At 51.9% G+C, this 26,062-nt stretch overlaps 1 protein-coding gene across 2 annotated transcripts; it reads left to right on the top strand.

Moving 5' to 3' along the window:
- Positions 1-621: 621 nt before the first annotated feature.
- CDHR1 (cadherin related family member 1) lies at positions 622-24,498 on the top strand. Of its 2 annotated transcripts, XM_039478405.1 has the most exons (17): positions 622-902; positions 1,559-1,654; positions 2,607-2,752; positions 3,895-3,945; positions 5,097-5,186; positions 6,679-6,765; positions 7,923-8,036; positions 9,087-9,230; positions 10,986-11,064; positions 12,957-13,057; positions 15,268-15,471; positions 15,811-15,963; positions 18,594-18,758; positions 19,245-19,312; positions 19,779-20,007; positions 20,678-20,935; positions 22,089-24,498. In XM_039478405.1, the coding sequence occupies exons 1-17, from the start codon at positions 848-850 to the stop codon at positions 22,626-22,628; spliced, it is 2,580 nt and encodes an 859-aa protein (XP_039334339.1). In that variant the 5' UTR covers positions 622-847; the 3' UTR covers positions 22,629-24,498. The 2 variants fall into 2 exon arrangements, with proteins under 2 accessions (XP_039334339.1, XP_039334340.1); XM_039478406.1 differs by lacking the exon at positions 9,087-9,230.
- Positions 24,499-26,062: the final 1,564 nt, after the last annotated feature.

The raw sequence follows: 26,062 nt of genomic DNA on the forward strand, positions 1-26,062 counted from the left end.
GATGGGGCTTAACTCTGCCTTCAAGCCCTTCACTCCTTCTTGGAAGGTTTGAAAAGTGGGTCAGCCGCTCCATCATGGTCCCAGACTGGGCACCGACTGGGGATGGGGAGCAGAACTGCCTCTCACCCTGGTGGAGACTTGAGAGTCCTCCCTGCTGCCCACCACACAGATTAGATCCTTTGGGAGAGCTGGTCCATCCTCGGGGACAGGGCAGGAATGGGTTGAGATCACTGAGAGGGAGTCCTGATAACCCCTCACCATCAGCTGCCCACCCACCACCCTTTTTCTTAGCTTTTGGTCTCACGCGGCACATGGAACCTGCTTGGACTGCTAAGGCAAGGCCCTCCCGGCCGCTCCGCTAACTTTTCTTCCGCAACGCTTAGCTCAGAGAGGACGGCTAAGCCACTGAAAGTCACAGAGGAAGCTCATGAGGAAAAAAAACTCCTGCGAAGGCCGAGCCCCACCAGGACTTAGGGACCTGGGAAAGCCCAAATTTCCACGCCACTCCTCGACAGAGTCCTGTCGGGGACCCCGGCGGCCGGGCAAAGGGGGCGTGGTGGGCGGGGAGTCCTCTGGTCACGCCCCCTGCCCCCGCCCGCGGCTGGGAGCTGGTCCCTCCGCTCTGCGCAGCTAATTGGTCTCGTCAGGGCAGGAGCGGATCCGAGCCGTGTCATCCTCTTAGCGCCCTCGCGCCACCCGCGGCTCCCGCCCCGCGCCCCCTCCCGCCGCGGCTGCCGCCGCCGCTGCCCCCATTGTCGTCTCTGCACTCCCCGCGGGCCCAGGGCATGCTCCGCGCCCCTGCGCCGGGCCTCGGCGGCGGCAGGCAACGCTCCGCGCCGGCGGAGACATGAGGCGCGGCGGGTGGGCCGCCCTGGCCCTGGGGCTGCTGCGCCTCTGCCTGGGTGAGTGGCCGCAGGGCCCCGCCGGCCGCGCGGACGGCGAAGGGGGTGGGCGCCGGGGCCACCCAGCTGGCCACAGGGACATGGTCCTGGACCACTTCCAGAGTGGGATTCGGGCTGGTGGACGGGAGCGGGGAAGTCCTTCCATCAGCCTGGCACATTCGGTAGTGGGTAGTGGGGTAGCGGAGGAGTGGGGCGCTCCGGGGCGCTTCTCCAGAGCTGGCGTCCTAGAGCCCCGGGGTTTGGCGTCCGGACGGACCCCCGCGGCTCTGCACTTGTTCGGAAGCAGAGCTGGAGGCTTGGTGGCAGCTCCGATGCTGCGTGGGGCAGGGGATAGTGCCCTGGCCCGCGGCGTGACCTTGGCTGGGGCACTACCGGTCTCTGAGCGCAGGTGCAATCTGCCCATTGATGAAGGCGGGGTTAGGTTGCTACCTGGGTTCTCAGAGCCCACCTGCTACGTGTCCCTGACAAGCCCGAGCCCACTGGAGGTGGACTGGGGAGTGAGGGGCATCCTCTGGGCGGCGCCCCATCCTCAGTGCACTTGGGTTGGGGAGACCGAGCGCCTTCCTGCCCAGGAGCCGGGCCTGACGCGGGATGGCGCTGGTGCGAAGCTCCCTCCTGGTGTCTAGGTGTCCGTCTGTTCTGTGTTCTTCTCCCAGCCCAGGCCAACTTCGCCCCGCACTTCTTCGACAATGGGGTCGGCAGCACCAACGGAAACATGGCTCTGTTCAGCCTCCCAGAGGACACCCCTGTAGGTGAGCAGCCCTGGCACTGGCTCCCGACAGGTCTCCCTGAGGGGTGGCTCGCGTTCCCCTGGATTCAGGGACCAAGCCTGTGTTTCACCCGAGCCTGTATAAGCGGCCAGCGCCAAGTTGCTGGGCGCGGCCGGGGGCTCCCTGTTTGCTCTCCGAATTCCCCCGGGGAATGGCAGGAAAGAAGGTCATCGCTGCCATGGCGACTTAAGCCTGGCCAGTCCTGGAGACCAGGGCTACCGTCCAGAGACAGGGTGGCTCCTTGAGGCAGGCAGCTGTAGGAAGCAGGCGGTAAGGTTATGGCTGTGTGACCTTGAGCAAATGTATTTACCTCCCTGAGCCCCAGGTATCTAGGCTTTAAAACAGCCTAAGAACATCCAACTTGCTGAGATGTGCAGAGAAAGGGGAGGAGAAAGGAGAGATTTCACACTCCCTTTCTCTTACTTTGTGGGCATTGGGATCTCCGGGAAAGCAGGAGCAGAGTAAAACAGGCACCCGGTTCAGAAATCCCTGCAGAACCCGGTCCAGGCATCTGGGACAATGCTGTACTGTGGGTCACCCCTCCTGCCTTAATGGCTGCTCCCATTTCCCCTTCCCTATACCCAGGAGCCCCTCAATCTTGGATCCTGAGAAAGGAGTTATTACCAAGCAGAGCAGAACACAGGTGCTACAGTTAGGCACGGAAGACCTGCACCTGCTCTGTAACCGGTGTTAGACATTACAATCTGGAAAGTGACTGATCATCACATCTAACCGCTGTGAAGAATAAAGATACAAAGTGAGAAGCAGCCAGCAGGGATGAGGCCAGCAGTGAGAGCTCAGTTCAGGGCGGTACCTTTGGCACTGAGTTGAATAGTCAGTTTATAAGCAGCTGAATCCTTGGTCCTGAGCAGCTGCCACTTTTGGGAAAAGTTGGGTCTCAGATTCTATGTCTCTCCACTGTGCCTCCTTCCAGGCTCTCACGTATACACCCTGAATGGGACAGACCCTGAGGGAGACCCCATCTCCTACCACATCAGCTTTGACCCCAGTGCTAGAAGTGTCTTTTCTGTTGACCCCACTTTTGGAAACATCACCCTGGTTGAAGAACTGGACAGAGAGGTATGGGGAGGTGTGGGGAGCCCTGAGGGGTGTCTGCCTGCAGGCAGATCTTGGTGGGCTGAAGTTCCCCTAGAGCATGTTGGTTAGAACCTCTTTGCAGAGGAGAGGATGAGGGGCACACCTGGGCATATCTGCTCTGTGGGATCTCTGGGCCATTTCCCATCACCAGAGTGGGCTTTACTCTCATGCTCCTCGTTCACAAAGACAGAACACTGGGCTCCTTTGATGAGCACCTAACAGCCCTGCTCATCTTTTAAGCATGTTCCACTAAAAATAAATCTGTTTGCACTTTGAGGTTTCTGAAAGAAACCTCACAAAGTGATTTTTCAAGTCTGTCCTTGGAAAGGTGCCATGAACCACAGGAACTCAGAGCAGGTCAGGGCTGGAAAGACTTGTTGGGAGTGAGTCTGAGTTTGGTAGGGCTCCTCCGCTTTACCCCCTTGGAACTTGCAGGCGACAAGGTATGGGATTTTTCAGATTGCACACCAACCTGGTGTATGGCTAACTGGATCTCAGCTGTGGGGATGCTGCCAGCTCTGGTGACAGCATCCACTAGCTGCAGGACAGGGTAGAGAAAGGAAAGGGAGGTCTCAGAGACTGGTGGGGGACAAAGCAGGGGAGCCCATCTGTGCTGCCAGTACCCCACTCCCTGGCACCCACGGGATCTGGCGACCTCCGATACTTCTCCCCATTGAGGTCTCACCATATCCTGGGGAGCACTGAGATACCATGGATGTGAGCCTCTGCAGAGCCCTGGATTGTGGAGAGGTGTGGAGAGAGAAGGGAGAAAAAGGAAAAGAAAGAGGAAAAGCCTTCATGGGACCTTGAGCACACTAAGGTCGGCGTCTCTCCTCACTGTGGCAGGAGAGTATTTTCTGTTGGAGCCCAAACAGATCCTCTGGGTCTCTGGGTTTATAAGAACCCCAGAGATAAAGTTCCAAAACAAGGTCTCTAGCTTGAGGGGAGGCAGCTTTCTACTCTGCCAGGCATGCTGCTGCCACCACCCAGCCTGCTCCAGGGATCTGTTGGCATGCCCAGGCCTCCTCTGATGAGTTCGTGGGCCAGGGAGAGCTCCACCCAGCCATGAGGGTCCCATGGAGTGTCAGACTCCTGTTCACTCACTCAGTCCCTTTACTTCACAGAGGGAGGATGAGATTGAAGCCATCATCAGCATTTCTGACGGCCTGAATCTGGTGAGTGCACGTCCAAGGTGGGACTGAGAAGGGTGAGGCCAGCATGATTCCTCCCCCAGCCTTCATGGGGCTTTTCTGTAAGTTTAAGCCAAGGCCCAGCAAGACCTGCCCAAAGTGCCCACAGGAGAGGGCTGCAGCAAGGCCAGAGGGGAAGGAAGGAAAAGAAGGAATGGAGAGATCAGGCTGTCTGAGCTGAGCATTCCACAGCATCTCCTGAAACTTGCCCCCCTCATCTGCCTCTCCCACCTGGGTCTTGGCCTCCTGCTCAGTCACCTGAGCTGAACACCTGGGCACCCCACAGCAACTACTTTCTCTCAGCATTCATTAGTGCTCCCTGGATGACCTAACAAACCCCAGGGGCTCACTGGTCTCCAGGCTCCCCCACCCCAATTGTCTCTGAAGTTGTCACTATGGGCCAGTCAGATCTGCCCACTCCAAGGCTCAGAAAGTGCTAATAGCTGGCATCCGCCACTGGCAGGATGAAAACCCAGCTTCAGTCTGGCGTTCCAGGCCTCCCCGTTGGGCACCATCTGCCTTGCTGCCTTTTCTCTCACATCCGCCCCACCCAGGCCATAATCTAGACATAAATCTACTTCCCTCCTCTCAGCTCACCATGCATGTCACGCCTCTTTGCCTTTGTACAATGCAGCCTCTTCATCCTGGCACACCTTTCTACCTCTTTCCTCCTGGCAAACCTCCCTCAGGGATTAATTCTCACTCCTCTGAGAAGCCTCCCTGCTCTCCGCCACCACAGTCCAGGCACTCCCAACCCTAACGGATGCATTTACATGGGCCATGTGTACATGGTACAGGGCAGGGCCCCGCCCCCAGTGCCTGACATACTGTTGTTATCACCTTGAGGAGATACAGCGTGTTTTTAAATATGCTTATCTTTGCCCTGATATCCCAGCCACTATGACTACTGCAAAATAACACACCATCAGACTGTCTTCTGTCACCAGGATGAAACACAGTGCTTGGCACTAAGAGGCTGCTTAATGTGTGTTGAATGAATGAGTAAAAGAAGGAAGGAGGGAGAGAGAGAGGAGGGATGGGAAGAGACACGTACCTTGGAGCGTTAGAGGTTGCTATCCATTCATCCCTCAGAAGGTCTCATTGCACTGGCTCTTGATCCCTCTGCCCCTTCTCAGGTGGCTGAAAAAGTTGTGATCCTGGTGACTGATGCCAATGATGAGGCACCCAGGTTCATTCAGGAGCCTTATGTCGTCCTGGTTCCCGAGGTGAGTGAGGAGCCACTGGAGGGGCCAAGTGTTCCACCCAGGCCCGTAGCTTACCCCTGGGGCTGCCCTGTGGCCTTGCCATGGCTCACGGCTCTATGGAGAGCCTCTCTGTCACCACCTGCTTCCTCTCACATTCACTTTTATTCCAAAGGAATGTTCATTTGCTATTTTCCATTGTAGTCATAATATATGTTTAGTGTAGAATTGTGATCTACGTAGAAAAGTAAGGAAAACGAGTTTTCAAAATCACCCTCACTCCCTCCAACTTGAGACATTGTTAAATTTTGGTGTATTTCCTTCTAGTCTTCTTGTCATTTATAGAGTTGTTTTTTTTTTTCCCTGTTTGTTTGGCATAGTTGTGATTATACTAAACATATGCTTTCAATATCCTATTTGCACTCAAGTTATAACATAAGCATTTTCCTCATTAATTGTACAGTTTGGGTAACTATCGTTTTAATAGCTTTCATCAAGTGAATGATCTATCATTTACAGAATCATTCCCTGATGTTTGGATATTTAAGGTGCTTTAAATTTTGCTGTCATGAGACACATCAACTTCTGAGCATCCATTTATTTTCTGTTAATTAGGATTCTCTCCTTAAGATACAGTTTGGGATTTGAAATTACTGTATCAAAAGCACGTATGCCCACGGGGCGTTGCCAGATTGCTTTTCCAGAAGGCATCTGTGTGCTCCCTCCCCACAATGTGAGGGTTTTTCTCCCCTGCCCCTTGACAACACTGGATTCTCAAAGTTTAAAATGTTTGCTAGTTCAGGCCAGGTGTGGTGGCTCACACCTGTAATCCCAGCACTTTAGGAGGCCAAGATGGACGGATGACCTGAAATCAGGAGGTCGAGACCAGCCTGACCAACATGGTGAAACCCCGTTTCTACTAGAAATACAAAATTAGCCTGGCATGGTGGTGGGCACCTATAATCCCAGTTATTCAGGAGGCTGAGGCAGGAGAATCACTTGAACCAGGGAGGCAGAGATTGCAGTGAGCTGATATCATGCTGTTGCACTCCAACCTGGGTAACAAAAGCGAAACTCCATCTCAAAAAAAAAAAAAAAAAAATTTGCTAATTCACTAGGAGAAAGATGTCACATTCTTACTCTAAAATGTAGGTATATGGTCCCTGGTGATCCTAAATATGTCTGTGGTTATGAATCATTTCCTCCTTTATGGATTGCTATTTCATAGGTAGACCCTTTATCTGTCTGGGGGCTTGGTTTTTTCCTTCTCCCTCTCTCCTCAAGCACCTCCCCCAGCCCCTCACTACGTCTTTTTGCTCCAATTTCCCTTTCCGTCTTTCCTGCACCCCCTCTGAGCCACTGCCCCCATTGGGTGCTCACACCCTTTATCCTTACCTGTCCACCTCTTTTTGGTGCTTCACTCCCCTGACCCCACTGCTGCATGCCCCTATGCCTCTGTTCCCCTGAGAACACTATCACTGTCTCTGACCCTCCCCTGTGGCTGTGATCCCCTCAGGACATACCTGCTGGGAGCAGCATCTTTAAGGTCCATGCGGTGGACAGGGACACAGGCTCTGGAGGGAGTGTCACCTACTTCCTGCAGGTAAGGTGGGACATACAGGATGTGACCTGGGGCTGGGCCAGAGGGGACACCTGGGCAGCCCCTACCTCCATTACCCAGGCATTTAGGTTGGTGCCTCTATGATTCCCGAGGAGTCCACGAAGGATTGGGATGGGCAGGAGGGGATGTGAGAGGGACAGAAGCCTTTTTCCCCTGATGGGCCCATCCTGACTTCCTCTAAGTCAGCCTGTCCCCTGCCTCTTTCCATATCCCTGGACCCTCAGCCCTCCACATCCCCAGCCCTTTCTTCAGGGGCTGTCACATGGGTGGAGAACCCTGTGTAGGCCCAGAAAGGTCAATAGAAAAAAGAGCAGAAGGGACAACACTCAAAAGAAGCAGAGCTCTGTTGCCCCTAACAACACAAGCCCAGAAGTCCCCTGGACTGCATGGGTGCTGGAGAGACCCCACCCCTCACCCTTCACATGACCCTCAGTGTGTTATCTAACTTTCCCAGCTGAATTTCCTCATGTATCACATGGGAGAGAGAAAAACACATCCTTGCTGCATTGTTGTGAAGATTACATACATGTAAAGCCCCAATAACAGCACAAGGCACTAGCGCCTGACCCTACCCAGACAGAAGGTCCCCCGGGACCCCACTGGAGGCCAGTGCTCCCTGCCAGCCTCCTTCAGGCTACATGCCCTCTGCCCCGACGCCAGGCTGCCCGGGACTGGCCCGCAGTCACTTGTTTGTTGTAGGTTTGAAGGTCCCAACGTTTCCCTCCTTCACTGTGACTTTTAAGCCCAGAATGGTCAATAGAAAAAAGAGCAGAAGGGACAACACTCAACCCTGGCCACCTCCAGGTTAAATTACTCTGCAGACAGTGCCACCTGCTGGACCCTCCAGTCCAGAGCTTTGCCCACAGCGGAGGCCAAGAAAACTGGTTTTCCAGCTGAGCAGGAAGAAAAGCAAAGGCCCAGAAGGGAACATCGTGTTTTTGACTGAGTGTGGGAGGGAAAGCCCCCAGTCCTATGAAGGAGAACCTGGGACCAGAAAAACTGAGTGCTCTGAAGCAGGAACCTCAGCCCTGAGGTCCTGTGACAAGAGGCAGTGAAGACTCCCTTCAGAAAGCAGAGTGGGCATTCCTGGGTCTGGCCTGGGTTCTTCCTGAGGTCCAGCTGCCTCCTAATTCTTCTAGAACCTACACTCCCCATTTGCTGTGGACCGCCACAGCGGTGTGCTGCGCCTCCAGCCTGAGGCCACTCTGGACTACGAGAGGTCCCGGACCCACTACATCCCCGTGGTCGCCAAGGTAACACAGCGGGACAGGGGAGCATCTAGTCTCTCCTCAGCCCTTGGGTTGGAACTGAGTAGGTTCTACAGGGGAGGGGGAGCAGTTTGGAGAGCAGGAGACATGGCAGGTGTGGGGAGATAGGGCGCAGCTGCTTGGAATCTTTTCTGCCTGGATATATTCTCCAGGGAGGCTGGGCTTTGTGGGCTCGAGGAGGGCATATGCCTCCTGGAAACGAATGAGCCAGGATCCCCTAGGTAGGACCAGGTGGGATGGCCAAGAGAATGGCGTCCCGTCACATCCTCAACAGCATGGCCTCCAGCCACCTCCATCTCGCTGGCCAGGCTTGCTTACACACCTCCTCCTCTCTGTATGACCAATCACCCCTTCTGAGCCTCAGTTTCCTCACCTGCCTTCCCCCCGAAACTCAACTAAGGTTCTCATATTTCTCAAATGCATTGGAAGCCAGCAGGTACTCACAGAAGCTTCTTCCCCCGCAGAGAGTGCAAAACCCCAGCTGTCCCTCTAGGCCCAGCACTTTCTTTTGCAGGCAGGCCCTTGCTGGTCACAGTCTGGCTATGGGCCATCCCACTGCAGCCTGTACCAGGAGGTCCGAGTCAGCCTCACCTGCCCATAGCTGCACGGGCTGGGCTGGGTGCACATCTCCGATATGATGCTCAATGCGGGGCCCAAGTCTTGCTGCTGTGGGCCCCTGGCACTCAGCACAGGCCATGCACAGAGTAGGTAGGTCCTCAGGAGGTGCCTGAGGCTTGGTTCCTGGCTGGCAGGGGGAACTTAGCTCTGCATGCCTTTTTCCTGCCACCCATCTGATGTGATTTCTCTGGAGAGAGAACTAACCCCACTTGCAAAGGAATGGTGGCACTTTAATGTTCTCTACACCCCTGTGAGAGGAGAAGTCTCTCCAGGTGACACAGGAGCAAACAGAAACTTGGAGAGGACAGCTGGCCTCACAGCCATAAGGCGGCAGGAGCCAGGTTCTCAAGGGTTCTGTTCAATTCCACATCCCAACTTGTCTTCACTCTCCTTCTGTGGCCCCCGATTCTTCCGCAGGATGGCGGTGGGAGGCTTCATGGGGCTGACGTGGTGTTCTCAGCCACCACCACGGTCACAGTCAACGTGGAGGATGTTCAGGACATGGCCCCTGTCTTCGTGGGCACACCCTACTATGGCTATGTGTATGAGGACACCCTTCCGGTGGGTGGCTGTGCCCCTGAGCCAGTGTCCCCTCCAGATGCCTCCTGCCCTGACCCTTGTGATTTTAGGGACCCCCTGCTGGAGGTGACTGGGCTGGCCCTGGTCACTCTCCTCACACAGAGGCCAGCTCTGTGGATTGACCCAGCCTCAGGCCATGAACTGGCCCTTTTTCCCCCATCTAGACCATAAGCTCCCACTGGACAGAGACCAGGCTGGAGCCAGGCCTCACTAGGCCACTGCTTAAGAACTCTACACAATTGAATTGAATTCTTAATTTGCACTTGTCTGATTATTCTGGACTTTTTTTTTTTTTTTTTTTTTTTTTTTTGAGACAGAGTCTCACTCTGTCATCCAGGCTGGAGTACAGTGGCGCAATCTGGGCTCACTGCAACCTCCGCCTCCTGGGTTCAAGTGATTCTCCTGCCTCAGTTTCCCGAGTAGTTGGGACTACAGGTGCACACCACCATGCCCAGCTAATCTTTTGGTTTTGTTTGCTTGTTTGTTTTTGTTTTTGAGACAGAGTCTTGCTCTTTCACGCAGGCTAAAGTGCAGTGGTGCGATCTTGGCTCACTGCAACCTCTGCCTCCTGGGTTCAAGCAATTCTCCTGCCTCAGCCTCCTGAGTAGCTGGGACTACAGGCAGCATGCCATCACGCCTGGCTAATTTTTGTATTTTTAGTAGGGACAGGGTTTCACCATGTTGGGCAGCCAGAATGGTCTCGATCTCCCTACCTCGTGATCCACCCGCCTTGCCGGCCAAGGTGCTGGGATTACAGGCGTGAGCCACCATGCCTGGATAATTTTTTGTATTTTTACTAGAGAAGGGGTTTCATCATGTTGGCCAGGCTCGTCTGGAACTCCTGACCTCGGGTGATTCACCCACCTCGACCTCCCAAAGTGCTGGGATGACAGGCGTGAGCCAATGCACCTGGCCTATTCTCTATTTTATAAAGCAAAAGGAAACATTTTTTGAGGACCCAGTGGTGAAGACAAGCTCAAAGTGAGGGAAAGAGCTGCTGGACTGCCCTGGGTGGGGCCTGCAGGGTGGGCCAGGGGAGGCCCAGGCCATTCCACTGAGGAGCTGAGAGGAGGAGGTGCTGAGGGACAGGGCTCAGGGCAGGCTCTAAGGGAGGAGGCGGCACCTGTGCCAGGTTAAGAAGTAGCCTGGAGTCAACCAGAGAGAAGGGCCAGTTTAGGGGGGCTTAAGAGGGAACAACAGCCAGAGGTCAAGCAAGACTTACACAGCTGGGGCAGCCCTACCCCAAACCCTGGTAGCAGCACCAAATGCCCACAGGATAAAATCTGAATTCTGGGACCTCACATATGAGGCCTGGTCTCTCTCCCACCTGTCCTTCCTCTCTCCCTTCATGCACCTCTGGGGTGGGATGAAAGCAAAAGATAGAGGTGGCAGTGAGAGTGAGGCTAAAGAGTGGGGAGCAGTAGAGGCAAGGGCTGAGTGTGGTCTGTGGGCCAGAAGTTGGTGCAAGAGGCCTGAGAATCCCCGAACAGCCTGGGTACTGCCCCCTACCGGCGAGGAAGCAGTGGAGGCTCAGGCTATTTCTCCAGCTCTGGAGGTCAGTGAGTGCATCTAGCCTTCGGCACAGGAGAGCAGGGTGATGGTGCACGGCCACACAGAAACCTGGCTCTTTTCCTGGGTGGGGGTAGTGCCTCCTTTTTTTATCATGGGGACATTGTTTGGGGTGGGGGAGAGCCCCTGTGTTGCCCATCAGGCAGCGGCTGCTCCTGTTTCCCCGAGGGCTCGGAGGTACTGAAGGTGGTCGCCATGGATGGAGACCGGGGCAAACCCAATCGGATTCTCTACAGCCTCGTGAATGGTGAGTCTGATCGGCTTTGGGGGCTGCAGCTTTGACTGTCAAGGTTGCCAAAGCCAAAAGTTCCCCAGCCTCTCTAGATGCCAGCTCCCTCATCTGTAGGACCAGGAGTACAAGATGTATGGAGAGGGCCAGGTGCCGTGGTTCACACCTGTAATCCCAGCACTTTGAGGGGCCGAGGCGGGTGGATCACGAGGTCAAGAGATGGAGACCATCTGGTCAACATGGTGAAACCCCGTCTCTACTAAAAATACAAAAAATTAGCTGGGCATGGTGGTGCGTGCCTGTAATCCCAGCTACTCAGGAGGCTGAGGCAGGAGAATTGCCTGAACCCAGGAGGCGGAGGTTGCGGTGATCCGAGTTCGTGCCATTGCACTCCAGCCTGGGTAACAAGAGTGAAACTCCGTCTCAAAAAAAAAAAAAAAAAAAAAAAAAAAAAAAGATGTATGGAAAGGAAGGGCAGGGCCCAAGACAAGGAAGTCTCTGGGTTGTGTGCTTCGTCCCCTGCCTGTCATGACACCCAGGAGCTGGGAGAGCATGGGCGAGGGCACTGAGAGCAGCACGGAGGTGCTGACCCATGCTCCTCTCCCCCTGGGTATTTGCTCCTTGATGGGAACGTGTGGCAACATTTCTCACACTTTTTAAATGGCTATGCATTTTCCTCATTCTTTTTATTTATTTTTTTTATTTTTTTATTTTTATTTATTATTATTTTTTTTGAGACGGAGTTTCGCCCTTGTTACCCAGGCTGGAGTGCAATGGCGCGATCTCGGCTCACCGCAACCTCCGCCTCCTGGGCTCAGGCAATTCTCCTGCCTCAGCCTCCTGAGTAGCTGGGATTACAGGCACGCACCACCATGCCCAGCTAATTTTTTGTATTTTTGGTAGAGACGGGGTTTCACCATGTTGACCAGGATGGTCTCGATCTCTCGACCTCGTGATCCACCCGCCTCGGCCTCCCAAAGTGCTGGGATTACAGGCTTGAGCCACCGCGCCCGGCTCATTCTTTTTAATTGTTATCCCACAGCATATAGCTGAATTAAATGAATCAAGTGCAGTGATGATATGGCATCTCCCTAAAGCAGCCCTGTATATGGACAAGAAAACCGAAGTTCAGAGAAGCTAAATAGGCATCCCAAGCTTCCATCACTGTATTTGAACCTGAGCCTGCTAGCTCCACAGTCTGTGCTCTTCCCACAGCTGGGCAGCAACTGAGCCAGCCGAGCTGTCCCTGGGCTAGGCCAGGACATTGCACCTGGTGCCTGGTCCCAGATGTGTGCACATCTGTATGCCCCAGGCTGCCTCTATTACATGCCTGTGCATACCCACTTTCCAGCAGCTCACATGTGGACAAACCTGCCAGCCTCCTTTTCCCACCCTCACGGGACCTCAGCTGCCTTCCCTCCCATCACCACTGCAAAGCTTTGTCCAGTCCCAGAGTACCCACCCCATCTCCTGCCTGTCCCACTCCGCACCCTCCCTCTTCTCTCTTTATTCCCTCCCTCCTGTCCCTCCTTTCCCTGCTCCCCGACCATGTGTCCATGTCTTCCTCTCACTGTATGTCCTCCTTGCTTCCTCTCTTTTCTTCACACACACACACAAACACACACATGTGCACACATGCACATCTAGTATTATGCATAAGAGAAGGGGCACAGTGTGGAACCTGGGAGCTGGACAGAAGTGAGTTCAAGTCCCAGATCTGCACTGACTGTGTAGCCTTAGACAAGTTACTTAGCCCCTCTGAGACTGTTTCCATGTTGACAAGACACAGATGACAGTATTCCATTCTATGGAGACTTTCCCAGGCAATGCAGGGGGAGCTTTCATTGACACAACTCCCCTGCGCCTCCCCGTGGCCCTGTGTAGAATTTCAGGGCACTTCTCTGTGACAGGGAGCGATGGAGCCTTTGAAATTAACCAGACGTCTGGAGACATCTCCGTCAGGCAGAGCCCGGCCCAGCTCCAGAGAGAGGTGTATGAGCTGCATGTACAGGTACCCTCCCTCTAGCTTTGTCTTCCCTGCCTGCTTTTGGTCCTAGAAGGCTATAAAAGTGATGATACCCAGGCCCTTTTTCCTGGGGCCCATAGTCTGGGGAGGGGGCTAGATGTTGTTCCAAAGAGCACCTGCACCAGACATGAACTCACGAACAGGGAGTCACGGAAAGGTGGGAGGAGGTGGGACTGAAGCAGCAGTGCCTGAGCATGGGTGGGATCTCACAGGTGCATGCTGCCAGAGGCCGGCATTGGGTGGGTGGAGGGTGGAGGCCGAGTGAAAGCATTCTAAGCCAGGAAAGCGCAGCAAGCTCAGGCTGGAGGGAAGAGCAGTGATGTATTGGAGAAACAACAAGGAGTCAGGTGAGGCCACAGCAGAGAGCCCATGGGTAGCCTGGAGAAGGAGGAAAGGTGGACTCTCAGGCTGGGGCCAGAGGAGCAAAGGCCCTGAAACCGAGGGGATTATACAAGGGATTTATCTCTAGAGCTGGGTGTGTGGCTTGTGCAGTCACACAGGGACTTATACTTAGGAGGGTCCCACACTAAGCTTAATACTTCAAGTTGGCTGTCTTGGAATTCTTTCAGCAAGAGACCCCATATTTTTATTTTTCACTGGGTCTGCAAATTGTATAGCTGGTCCTGTCCAAGAGCAATAAGGAGCCATTGGAAGGTTTTCAGCAGGATTACAGTCACTAGGAAAGTTCACCTGGCCGCTCACCAAACCAGTGGAGCTCCCAAATTTGGAGATTTGGGCCAACCAAGATTTTTAGGATCTACTCCTGGGTGTAGGAATTCAGTATGTTTGGGGCAAACCCAGGAGTCTGCATATTATAAGCACCCAGGTAATTCCGGCACCAGTCCCAGCCAGAATTTGAGAACTCTGGTCTCAACTTGGGTTCAGAGGAAACTGGATGAGAAGTAACAGGGGAGGAGAGCCTATCTGGGTGAGGAGAGGCAGGGTGGAAGGAAGGGAGAAATTGAAAAGTATGCATGAGGCAGATTATACAGAATGAGGAAGTTGTCTGACCTTGAGGGTAAAGGATGGGAGAGGAATAGATGAAGCCTGGTGGTACCGTGCCATCAGGAGTACAGGACAGAGGGCAAGTGAAGTAGGTGAGGAAGGATGAGTTGAAATGCCTAAGGGATATGCAAGTTCAAACATCGAAACCTGGGCCATACAAGATTGCAACTGTGGGAGAGAATGTCAACCTACAGGTAGCTGGAAGGTGTGGGAGGGAATAAAGGCACCCAGAGAAGAAGAAGAGAGAGAACAATCGTCCAAGCACAGCTGTGGGAGCTGTGTGAAGAGGTTGAGAGTGAGGAGAGGGGCAGGTAAAGGAAACCCAGGAGGGATTAGAGAGGTTGAGGAGAAGCTGTAGAGAGCAGAGTCACATTGCCATGGGAATAGAACACTTGGGAAGAAGAAAGAGTAGCGGTGCCAGATGCAGTGTGGAAGTCAGGGTGAAGTATCTGAATGAGGGATGGGGTGAGAATCAAAAGGGACAACAGTGAAGGTGTGAAGGAGTGGAGTCCAGGGAGGGTGATTTCAGGATACATAAGACCAGAGCATGATTACAGAACAAGGGAAAGGAGTTCTTGAAGAAGCTCATAGGATATCTTGCCACATGATTCACAGGGTGCCTATGGGCTCTTGGCCCTGGCTTTGTAGGCTGTATTAGTTATCAGCTGTGTAATGAATTACCCCAAACTTAGTAGCTTAAAACAATACACATTCATATCTCATAGTTTCTGTGGTTCAGGACTCCAGGCTCAGCTTGGCTGGGTCCTTGGTCTCCAGGTCCCTCGCAAGGTTGCAATCAGATTGTCAGCCAGGACTGGGGTCTCATCTGCAGGCTTGACCGGGGAAGTACTGGTTTCCATGCCCACCCAATTATTGGCAAGACTCAGTTCCTTGTGGGCTGTTTGACTAAGAGCTTCAGCTCCTTGCTGGCTATTGGCTAGAGGTCACCATTCATCTCTGTCAGCTGTAGCTACCTGCTTTATCAAAACCAGCAAAAGCGAGAGTTCACAAGACAGAAGTTACACTCTCTTGTCATCTAATCATTAAGTGATTGCTTGCCATCTTTGCCATATGTTATCATTCAGAAGCAAGTTGCTAGACCAGGACACATTCAAACTGAGGGGATTATACAAGGGAGGTAGGAGCTGGACAATCTGCCACACAGCAATAGCCACTTTTCCCTATCCCAGGTGACCGAGATAAGCCCTGTGGGCAGCCCAGCTGCCCAGGCCATAGTCCCAGTCACCATCAGGATTGTGGACCTCAACAACCACCCACCAACATTCTACGGAGAGAGTGGACCCCAAAACAGGTTTGAGCTGTCCATGAATGAGCACCCGCCCCAGGGAGAGATCCTGAGGGGCCTCAAGATCACCGTCAATGACTCTGACCAGGTGCGTGGTCCTGTCCTCCACTCTGCCTTCCCGCAAACCGCATGGAGCCGAGGTCCCAAAGCTAAGTGCGTCTGCATCAACCTTCCCTATGTATACAGCAGGGGCCAAGTGGGCCACAAAATGAATGAAACGATAAGAGGAGAGAGGAGGGAGAGTAGCCAATCAAAGACTACCTGCTTAGCCTGAAGGCACTCACAATTCATTCAGAAGGAAAAGTCAGATGCAGAAACTCTATTAAATAATCTCCCAAGTTAGGGGCATGTGAAGGCTTCTATGTAGTATGAATATAAATTTCTATCCTCATTCATCTTCCCTGTTTCTATTCTCCAAATTCTCCAGGGAGCCAATGCCAAATTCAACTTGCAGCTGGTGGGAGCCAGGGGCATCTTCCGAGTGGTTCCACAGACAGTCCTGAATGAAGCCCAAGTCACGATCATTGTGGAGAACTCAGCTGCCATTGACTTTGAAAAGTCCAAAGTATTAACTTTCAAGGTTGGTGCTGCCCTGAACTCACTGCCCTGAATGGGAGTGCCCCAGGAATTCATGCAAGCATCTTGGTTCATTCCTGAGGGGTCTCTTGTCACTCTCTGGCCTTCCTGGCCCTTCTCTTTTCTCCTCCAGCCCTCTGCTCTTCCTGCAGGTTGCTCACAGCCTCAGCCTCACTGAGCTTCCTGGCTTACACACCACAACCAGCCCCAGGAATGCAGGTGGTGGTGTGGGGATCAAAGGAAAACTACCAATAAATTTGCCATGTTAATAGACTGAGAGAAAAACTATTTGATGATCAAGATAGATGTTTTATCATATACCTCGACATCTGTTATCTCTCCTAATAACAATCTTAGAAGAAGAGGAAAAAAAATACTTCTGTGATATCATTGATAATTATGTAAAATTATAAAGGTATTATAAAATGCATATTATATATGAACATACATAATATGTTAATAGGAAAAGGAAATACTTCATTGACATGATTAAAATTGTTATTTATAATTCTACACATATACATATACCCTCTTATAGCCTGCATTATGCTTAAAAGTGAAATACTATTACAAAAGCAATCCATGAAGTTAGGAACAAAGCATAGATGCCTGCTATCACCTGGATAAGGAAAGGAAATAAGAAGTTGAAACTTTAGAAAGAAGGAGACAAGATAGTCATTATTTGCAGATAATACGATTGTTTGGTTAGAAAAGACAAAAGAAAACTCTTAGAAACACAGCAAAGTTGCTAACATGGTTGATTACAAAGTTAATGCACAAAATCCAGTAGTTTTCCTATATACAGAAAATAATAAGAAAATATGAGACTAAAAATTCTCTTTTACAGTAACAACCAACACATAAAATTTGTAGGAAGTAGCATAAGAAGAAATGTGCATCATGCAAATGATGAAAAATGCAAAATTTTACAAAGAGGCATAAAGAAAGCAAGAGACATAAAAGGCATACCTTGTTTAAAAAGTTTGAATTCTCCTTAAGTTAATAAAGAATTTGGTTGGGTGCAATGGTTCACACCTGTAATTCCAGCACTTTGGGAGGCTGAGTGGGACAGATCGCTTGAACCCAAGAGTTCGAGACCAGCCTGGACAACATGGCAAAACCCCATCTCTGCAAAAACTACAAAAATTAGCCAGGCATTGTGGTGCATGCCTGTAGTTTCAGCTACTTAGAAGGCTGAGATGGGAGGATAGTTTCGGCCTGGAAGGCAGAGGTTGCAGTGAGCCAAGATAGTGCCATTACCCTCCAGCCTGGGCAACAGAGCCAGGACTTGTTTTTTTTTTTTTTTTTTGAGACAGAGTTTTGCTTCATCACCAGGTGCCAGGCTGGAGTAAAGTGGTGCTATCTCGGCTCACTGCAACCTCCGCCTCCCAGGTTCAAGCAATTCTCCTGACTCAGCCTCCCGAGTAGCTGGGACTACAGGCGTGCACCATCATGCCCAGCTAATTTTTGTATTTTTAGTAGAGACGGGGTTTCACCATGTTGGCTGGGATGGTCTCGATCTCTTGACCTCATGATCTGCCCACCTCAGCCTCCGGAAGTGCTGGGATTACAGGTGTGAGCCACTGCACCAGCCCTGTTTTTTGTTTTTGAGACAGAGTCTTGCTCTTTCTCCCAGGTTGGAGTGCAGTGGTGCGATCTCAGCTCACTGCAACCTACACTTCCTGAGTTTAAGTGATTCTCATGCCTCAGCCTCTCAAGTAGCTGGGATTACAGGTGCATGCCACCACGCCCAACTAATTTTTGTATTTTTAGTAGAGACAGCGTTTCACCATGTTGGCCAGGCTGGTCTCGAACTCCTGACCTCAGGTGATCCTCCCACCTTGGCCTCCCAGGGTGTCAGAATCAGAGGCATGAGCCATCATGCCTGACCCGTTTGTTGTTGTTCTTGTTGTTGTACCTAATTAACTCTTCCTTAGAATTTCCTTTGGACAATTGGGAACAAGTTTTGACAAATTAAACTGTTTTTGTATTTTTTTTTTCTCTTTTTTTTGAGACGGAGTTTTGTTCTTGTTACCCAGGCTGGAGTGCAATGGCTCAATCTTGGCTCACCGCAACTTCCGCCTCCTGGGTTCAGGCGATTCTCCTGCCTCAGCCTCCTGAGTAGCTAGGATTACGGGAACGCGCCACCATGCCCAGCTGATTTTTTGTATTTTTAGTAGAGACAGGGTTTCACTATGTTGACCAGGATGGTCTTGATCTCTTGACCTCATAATCCACCTGCGTCCACCTCCCAAAGTGCTGGGATTACAGGCGTGAGCCACTGCACCCGGCTTAAACTGGTTTTTTATCTCTGGCAATAAACTTATAAAAATAGTCAAGACAATTGGAACTGGAAAGGAATACACAGCTCAGGGGGACAAAATAAACTGACTCCAACATAGATGGGAATGATCAGAAAACTGGCATTACAAGCCAATTGAGGGGATAGAGGATGATGCCAGGCCTTAGAGGTGAGCCTTGCAGATGGTGGCAGAAATAGCCGGTTGGCAGCTGTGAGGAAGACTGGGAGACTTGGCAGATGGAGGCTGGATCAGTCCTGGGGAGGTGAGGTGGGAAGGCTCTCCGCAGGGTGAATGCCCACCCAGACAAGTCCTCATTTTCCTTCCTTCCCAGCTCCTGGCAGTTGAAGTGAACACCCCGGAGAAATTCAGTTCTACAGCGGATGTTGTGATCCAGCTCCTGGACACCAATGACAATGTCCCCAAGTTCAACTCCCACTACTACGTTGCCAGGATTCCTGAGAATGCCCCAGGGGGCTCCAGCGTGGTGGCTGTCACAGTGGGTTGGAGACTGGCTCAGGAACTGGGGTGGGATGGGGGCCTTGTGAAGCCAGACAAATCTGGAAGGTCAATTCCAGTTTGAGTGGCAAAGCCCACACTCATTAGCTGTCCTTGGACAAGATACTTGCCCTCTCTTAGCCTCAGTTTCTTCATCCATACAATGGGGATTACAACACCTCACAGAACGTAATGAGGATATACATGTAAACAACAAGCACAGGGCATAGGACCCATTCCCTCTTCCTTCCTCATTTACAAAGGAGAGATGAATGTTTTCCAGATCTAAATCTCTTGGCTATTTCAGCACTTAAAACTTCTTGGAGGAAAGCCAAGGCTCCCGGGCAGGTCTCTCCACCAATTTCTCCCCAGTTGGGCAAACCCCAAATCCCCTTGCTTTGTGGTTGAAAGCTACCCTCGGGGCATGGGAACTGCCAACACCCGCTGACAAAGAGGCACATGCCACCGGGAGCTCTTTCTCTTCCAGGCTGTGGATCCAGACACAGGACACTGGGGCGAAGTGAAATATTCCATCTATGGGACTGGGGCAGACCTGTAAGTAGATCCAGAATCCAGGACGGGGCCTCGGACAAGGGGGTTGAAGACTGAGGGTGGAGGGGGTCTGTGACAGGGCCAGGAGAGACCTGGGAGGGACAGGAGACTGGGTGAAGAGGAGTGGAGAGAGGAAGTGGAAAGCTGAGGCAGAGGGTGAAGAAGGTCAGAGTCCAGGACCTCAGGAGCCAGACAAGCAGGACCGGCTGGGGAGGGGGCAGGCCATAGGAAGAGAAAGACAAAGACTACAACTGGAGTTGTTAAGCTGAATAGTGACAGATGGGTGAGTCCACAGGTGGATCTACCTTACTTAGACTGCAAGGTTAGGAGGGAGCAGGTGGGACACTTTGGAGGAGCTATGTGACACCTCACTGTTGATTCAGGAGGCAGCTCGTTATTGCAGGCATGTGCGTGTGTGCACATGTGTGTGTATGCATGCACACCTGTGCCTATACTCTCTGCCTGGCAGCTTCCTGATCCACCCATCTACTGGGCTTATCTACACCCAGCCCTGGGCTAGCTTGGATGCGGAGGCCACTGCCAGGTACAACTTCTTTGTGAAGGCAGAGGATATGGAAGGCAAGTACAGCGTAGCTGAGGTGTTTATCACACTGTCAGATGTCAATGACCACCGCCCTCAGTTTGGAAATAGCATTCAGAAGAAGACGATGGTGCTGGGGACCCCAGTGAAAATTGAGGTGAGTTTCAGAGGCAGCTGAGCTCCCCTGAAAGCCTAGGTCCAGCAGCTGCAAGAGATACTGGGGCATACGAATTTCACTGGAGATAAAATTTATTGGCTTCCCACGATGGACAAGGGACTTTAAGATATTTTATATGTCCCCAACCCCACCTCAACATAGAAGTAAAGAAGGCAGTGCTACTCAACAAAGGAAAAAACAGGCCAGATGGGTTAAGTCTTTGGCTTGCCTTTACATAGCTGGTCTGCCTGCTTTCGAAAGAGTGGTTTTCTCACTGTACTTTGTCATCTTGCCAATGTGGCAAAAAGGATGAAGTCTGAAACCAGGCAGACTTGACTGTGGATCCTGGCTGTCCTTCTTATACCTCTATATCCATGGGCAAGCCACTTTGCATCTAAGTTTTCATTTCTGCATCATGGAATGGATTCACCAATATTTGCTTCCTAGACTGGTTCTGAGAATGGAACCGGGTAGCACATGTGTAAGGCCTACATAGACCCTGGCTTATAGGAGGGCACACATTCTATTCCTTTCCAAACTCAATCCTCTCAAAATAGGATTAGCACAATTTCCCATCAACCCAGCAAGCCCCATACAACATGCTGATTTAGCCAGTGTAGACAAGGATGGTCCTGAAAGCCCAGCTCTGTTTGTCTCTCCCTGTGCATAGGCCATAGATGAGGATGCAGAGGAACCCAACAACCTGGTGGACTATTCCATCACCCATGCAGAGCCGGCCAATGTGTTTGATATCGATGCCCACACGGGGGAGATCTGGCTCAAGAATTCCATCCGCTCCCTGGATGCCCTGCACAACATCACACCCGGGAGGGACTGCATATGGTCCCTAGAGGTGCAGGCTAAGGACCGGGGCTCCCCATCCTTCAGCACCACGGCCTTACTCAAGATTGACATCACAGACGCTGAGGTGAGTGCAAAGCCATGGATGGGAAAAAGGGGTCAGAGGACCAGCTCAGGCCTCTCTGCAATGTGGGCAAAGTGAGAAGTACCATCTCCAGGCTTCCTCCAAAAGACACTCAATGGGCCGGACGTGGTGGCTCATGCCTGTAATCCCAACACTTTGGGAGGCCGAGGAGGGTTGATCTCTCACGAGGTCGAGAGATCAAGACCATCCTAGCCAACATGGTGAAACCCTGCCTCTACTAAAAATACAAAAATTAGCTGGGCGTTTGGCACGCGCCTGTAGTCCCAGCTACTTGGGAGGCTGAGGCAGAAGAATTGCTTGAACCTGGGAGGCAGAGGTTGCAGTGAGCAAAGATTGCGCCACTGCGCTCCAGCCTGTATAAATTTGGCCGGGCACGGTGGCTCACGCCTGTAATCCTAGCACTTTGGGAGGCCGAGGTGGGTGGATCACCTGAGGTCAGGAGTTCAAGACCAGCCTGGCCATCATGGTGAAACACCATCTTAAAAAAAATGAAGAAAAAAAGACACTCAATGTTATCAAAGGCAGCCTGTGCCATGAAACACACAAGCTTTGGAAATGGGGTTGAGTTTCTAGTTCAATACTTACTAATGGTGTGACTTTGGGCTTTGCTAAACCTCTGTTACCTTTCCTGTAAAATGGAAATAACGATGCCTCCTTCACATGGTTGTTGAAAAGCAGAGTGAAATCATTATGTGTAGCTCTCAGCTCAGTGTCTAACAGAAAAGTAGTCACTTAAGAGGTTCCTGATATGTTTGGGCAGACGGACCCCCCACTCCTTGCCACAATCAAAGGCAGGTAATCTCCTACTCTCTCAAGGGCAGAGTCCAGCTAAAGCAGTTCTGAATCCAAATGAGGTTGTTTGCATTGCGTTCTGTCTCGGCACATTGTACTAGAGAGTGGTCTGCACTATGCTGTCTCTGCATGCATTTTTCTGGAGAGCTGCACGCATCATACTCTCCCTGTATGCATTTTCCTGAACAAAAGCCCATAGTGCATAGTGCCTATCAGATTCTCAAAGGGACTCCTGACTTCAGAAAGTTTAAAAACCATTAGGTTTAAGGAAGCACATGCCCTACTCTGGACTCCAATGACCAGGTGGGAACAGCTGAGTGCAGGGAGTGGTTCTCTCTTTCAGACCCTCTCCCGGAGCCCCATGGCTGCCTTCCTGATACAGACCAAGGACAACCCCATGAAGGCTGTGGGTGTGCTGGCCGGCACCATGGCCACCGTTGTGGCCATCACTGTCCTCATCTCCACCGCCACCTTCTGGCGCAACAAGAAGTCTAACAAGGTCCTGCCAGTGCGACGGGTGGTCCGCAAGCGGTCCGCCCCTGCGCCCCGCACCATCCGCATTGAGTGGCTCAAGTCCAAGAGCGCCAAAGCCGCTACCAAGTTCGTGCTCAAAGAGAAACCGCCTAATGAGAACTGCAACAACAACAGCCCAGAAAGCTCCCTGCCCCCAAGAGCTCCAGCTCTCCCTCCACCTCCCAGCGTGGCGCCCAGCATGGGCGCAGCCCACTGGACCGTGCCTACTGTCTCTGGCTCTCTCACCCCCCAGCAGTCCCAACCCCCACCAAACCCCAAAACTATGGGAAGCCCTGTCCAGTCAACTCTGATTTCTGAGCTCAAGCAAAAGTTTGAGAAGAAGAGTGTGCACAGCAAGGCTTACTTCTAGTATGTGTGCTATGGTCCGCCCTCTTTCCTCCGCTCCACCCTGACTACCCTGCTGCTCTGATCATGCTCTCCTTCCTCTTTTCCTTAAAGTCACCCCTGTTTTGTACAATGGTGTAACTCCCATATACAGGGTTCCGGTCAGGGCCTTGGGCAAGACATTGCTTGGGCTACAGGATGCAGTTGGCAAATACTTCCCCATTACTCAAATCCTTGGCACTGTTGCAATGCCCCCCATTCTTCAGGGCTGGGAATTGACAAGAAGCTCGATGTGTCTTCTATTCACCAACCCTGGACCTCACAGTCCCCAGGTCCTACTGGGATCTCATCATCCTTAGTCAATCAGCAGGTCCCTGGCCACATGGGATGCTGACTAGAATTTGGATCCCGATGCCTGCAGCTGAGAGCAGGAGCAGGAAAAGGAGGCTCAGCACTGTCTCAGGCTGGTGGTCAGCGAACCTCTTGGGCTGTAGGAAAGCAAATGTAGGTAAGGGGAGGGCGGAGATGCACTGAAAACACACTGACTTCAGGACCGTGCTGGGATGCATTTGGAAAGATAGAGCATTCTGTCTGGGCAGAGACTGTGGGCACTGGTATGCCCACATGGGACCAGGGACACAGAGATGGAAGATGGACCCTGCCAAGACTGAGGGTAGATGTCTCCATCCAGGACTGCCCTGAGTCCAGAAATGTCAACGCTGGAGTTATAGAGGTAGCCCTAAAGGCATCCAGAGGAGCATCAGGGCCCCTCTCTGAGGAGCTGCCACACCAGCCATCCTCGAAGAGAGAACTCAGGGCAGTAGATGAATGTCAGGGCTGAGATGCAGGGTGACTTCCTTTTTTATACAGTTCTTCTGCTCACATCGTATCACCTTGGGAAAGCTGTTTAAACTAACTGATCATCCTCTTCCTTATCTGTAAATGAAGAAATGTATTCTAGAGGGATTGTTAGTGAGTCCTCACTTGTAGGTCTGGGGTGAGGACTGAGGAATATAATGGTGATGAGGGCATTAACCAAGTGAAAAGCAGCATGAATGCAAAGTATTTTTCTGCAACCCAGTTCTCTGGGTGCAGCTCTTCCAGAAGGTCTTTGGAGCCTCACAGCTACTCTGCCAAGCACCCCAGGAGGCACTGTGCTGGGCTTAGGGGGCTACCACTGGACGATGGCATTGCCATGACTCATATACCTCTCTTTCCATTCTTCCCTTACCCATCACCACTGCGATCCTGGCCAGCTACCATCAGAGAGAAAGAGCGTTCCAAGTCTCCAATTTGCCAAGATGAAGGAAATGAGTTCCCAAGAGAGGAATGCTTTGCCTGAGGCCAGACAGCAGGTTGGTAGCAAGGATCTGGTCTAGCCAGGGCAGACGTCAGCTTGTGACAACCTTCCCTAGGAGAGAAGTTATACAAGGCCTCTTGGGTTAATACAAACAGGTTGTGCCTTGCTTTAAGGAACCTGCTATCAGGAAATCTAGATGTGTGCACAGAGAGAGAAAAGTAGAACGGTTCTTGGCATTTGACTCCACTCACTAACAGCCCCTCTAGAATACATTGGTGATTTTATTTAAAGAGATTATGTGCACATGTGGCTCTCCTGATTTCTGAGTCTGTGTTTGGAGGTGTTACTGAGATGTGCCAGTGTGCAGAATCCTTGCTGGGACTTCTACAGTCCCTGACTTGAGCAGTATTAAGCAAGAGGTGGACTCTAGCTATCCAGGAGCCCAGACTGAGCAAACAGGTACTTTCCAGCCTGTGTTTCAGGAGAGGGCTGTACTGGATCGTGCTTGACCTCCACAGGGAATACAGCATCCTTACGGCTTGCATGCAATCAACCTCTTTTGTAAAATGGTAAATAAAATCTGTTACCCAAAGGCCATGCTGATCTTCTGCTCCCTGCTTTCATTTGTGTTTGCTGACCTGTGGAGACCAGTCTTCCTGATACACAGCCAAGTTCAACTTGCCTCCTGGCTCCTTCAGTGGGTGGATCCATTCTTTGACCCCCAGATCTGACTCTAAAGGAGGCTGAAAAAGTTTGTCCAAATTGCCATGCATATACCTCGAATAGCAGGACATTTGCAGGCCTTGTCTGCTGGACTTTTCTCCCAAACAGGACAAGCCCAGGCAGGGCTTCTTGGGGAGGAATGGAACCTGGAGCTAGAATCAATTACGCACTCTCCCACCTACCAGTGCAGCCCAGCAACGGCAGGAATTGGGAGGCCTAGGGTGGGCATGAAAGCTTGGGAAGTACTGTTGTCTCTCAGACAGGGGTCATAAAGGTCTCTGAGCTGGAAGCTCAGGCTAGCAAGTGGACCCTGGATCAAGGGTGAGCTCTTGAACAAGCCCAGGAACTTGAACCAAGGCAGAGCCGATCTTGCAAACTGTCCATGGATGGGGAAGTGCCCAGTAGCCAGCATGAGCCACACTGAGAAAGAGGAGGAGGATACAGCCAGACTTAAGGGACTGGCAAGTGTGGTCAGTGCTGGAGGAGACCCTGCCATTGGGGTGGAGCCAGCCAAGTCCCTGTGTTAAGAATGCTGGGCCAAGGAGCTGCCTGCTCAGTCCCTGTGAGACAGGCGGAGCTTCAAGCTGGCACCATGATAGGCCTCCAGGGAAAGAGCTGGGAGGCAGAAATGGCACACTGGGCAGGCTTGCCCATTCCTGGCCCTAAGAATGAAGCTATAGCCCCATGGACAATAAGTAGATATGACTCCAGAGTCCTCCTGCAGCTGAGCTCAGATCTTCTAATCACATGAAAAAACAGAGTGCTTTACAGTTTGACAGCTCTAGGTCTGAATTCTGGTCCTGCCATTAAGTGTGACTTTGGACAAGAGGTCAAGTCTCTCTGGGCCTCACTTTCCTCATTAATACAGGGTGCAAAATATGTTGCAGAGAGGTTGATAAGAGCTAATACATGTAAAGTGCCTAGCACCAGCTTTGTATCTACTTACACAAGCTCAGTAGACTGTAACTGTGGCCCACATACTAGAGCACCATGTCCTGAAAGAGAGGACCCCCTCCATGCATTCTCACCCCCAGAATGTTTCCACCCCACCTATAGGTCCAGAAGCTTTTACTTCATGCTAGGAGAAGAGAGAAGGATGGGTCTGGAGGGAAGTGGAGGACAGGGTGGGTGCCACAGCATCTGTGACCTGTGCCCCTGGCAGCCTGCATTTGGGCATTGACATGCCAGGGGATTTGGGAACAATGAGCGGTCCCGAAGAACTTGTGGAACTCTGTCCTCAAGCAGCTCTCCCTCAGAATCCAGCCGGAAAAGTGTGTTCAGAGTTAGGGCGAAGTCACCATGCTCTGCTTCTCTAAGGATGTTGGCGATTCTGTCTTTAGGGACTGCAGGCTTTAAAGGAATCCAAGGCCAGTCCACCTGCCAGGGGTGTTGGCATCTGTTGACAGGTGCCACAAAGATATGTAGAGGAAGAATGG

This window comes from Saimiri boliviensis, chromosome 12 (assembly GCF_048565385.1).
Source record: "Saimiri boliviensis isolate mSaiBol1 chromosome 12, mSaiBol1.pri, whole genome shotgun sequence".
Classification (NCBI taxonomy): Eukaryota; Metazoa; Chordata; class Mammalia; order Primates; family Cebidae; genus Saimiri; species Saimiri boliviensis.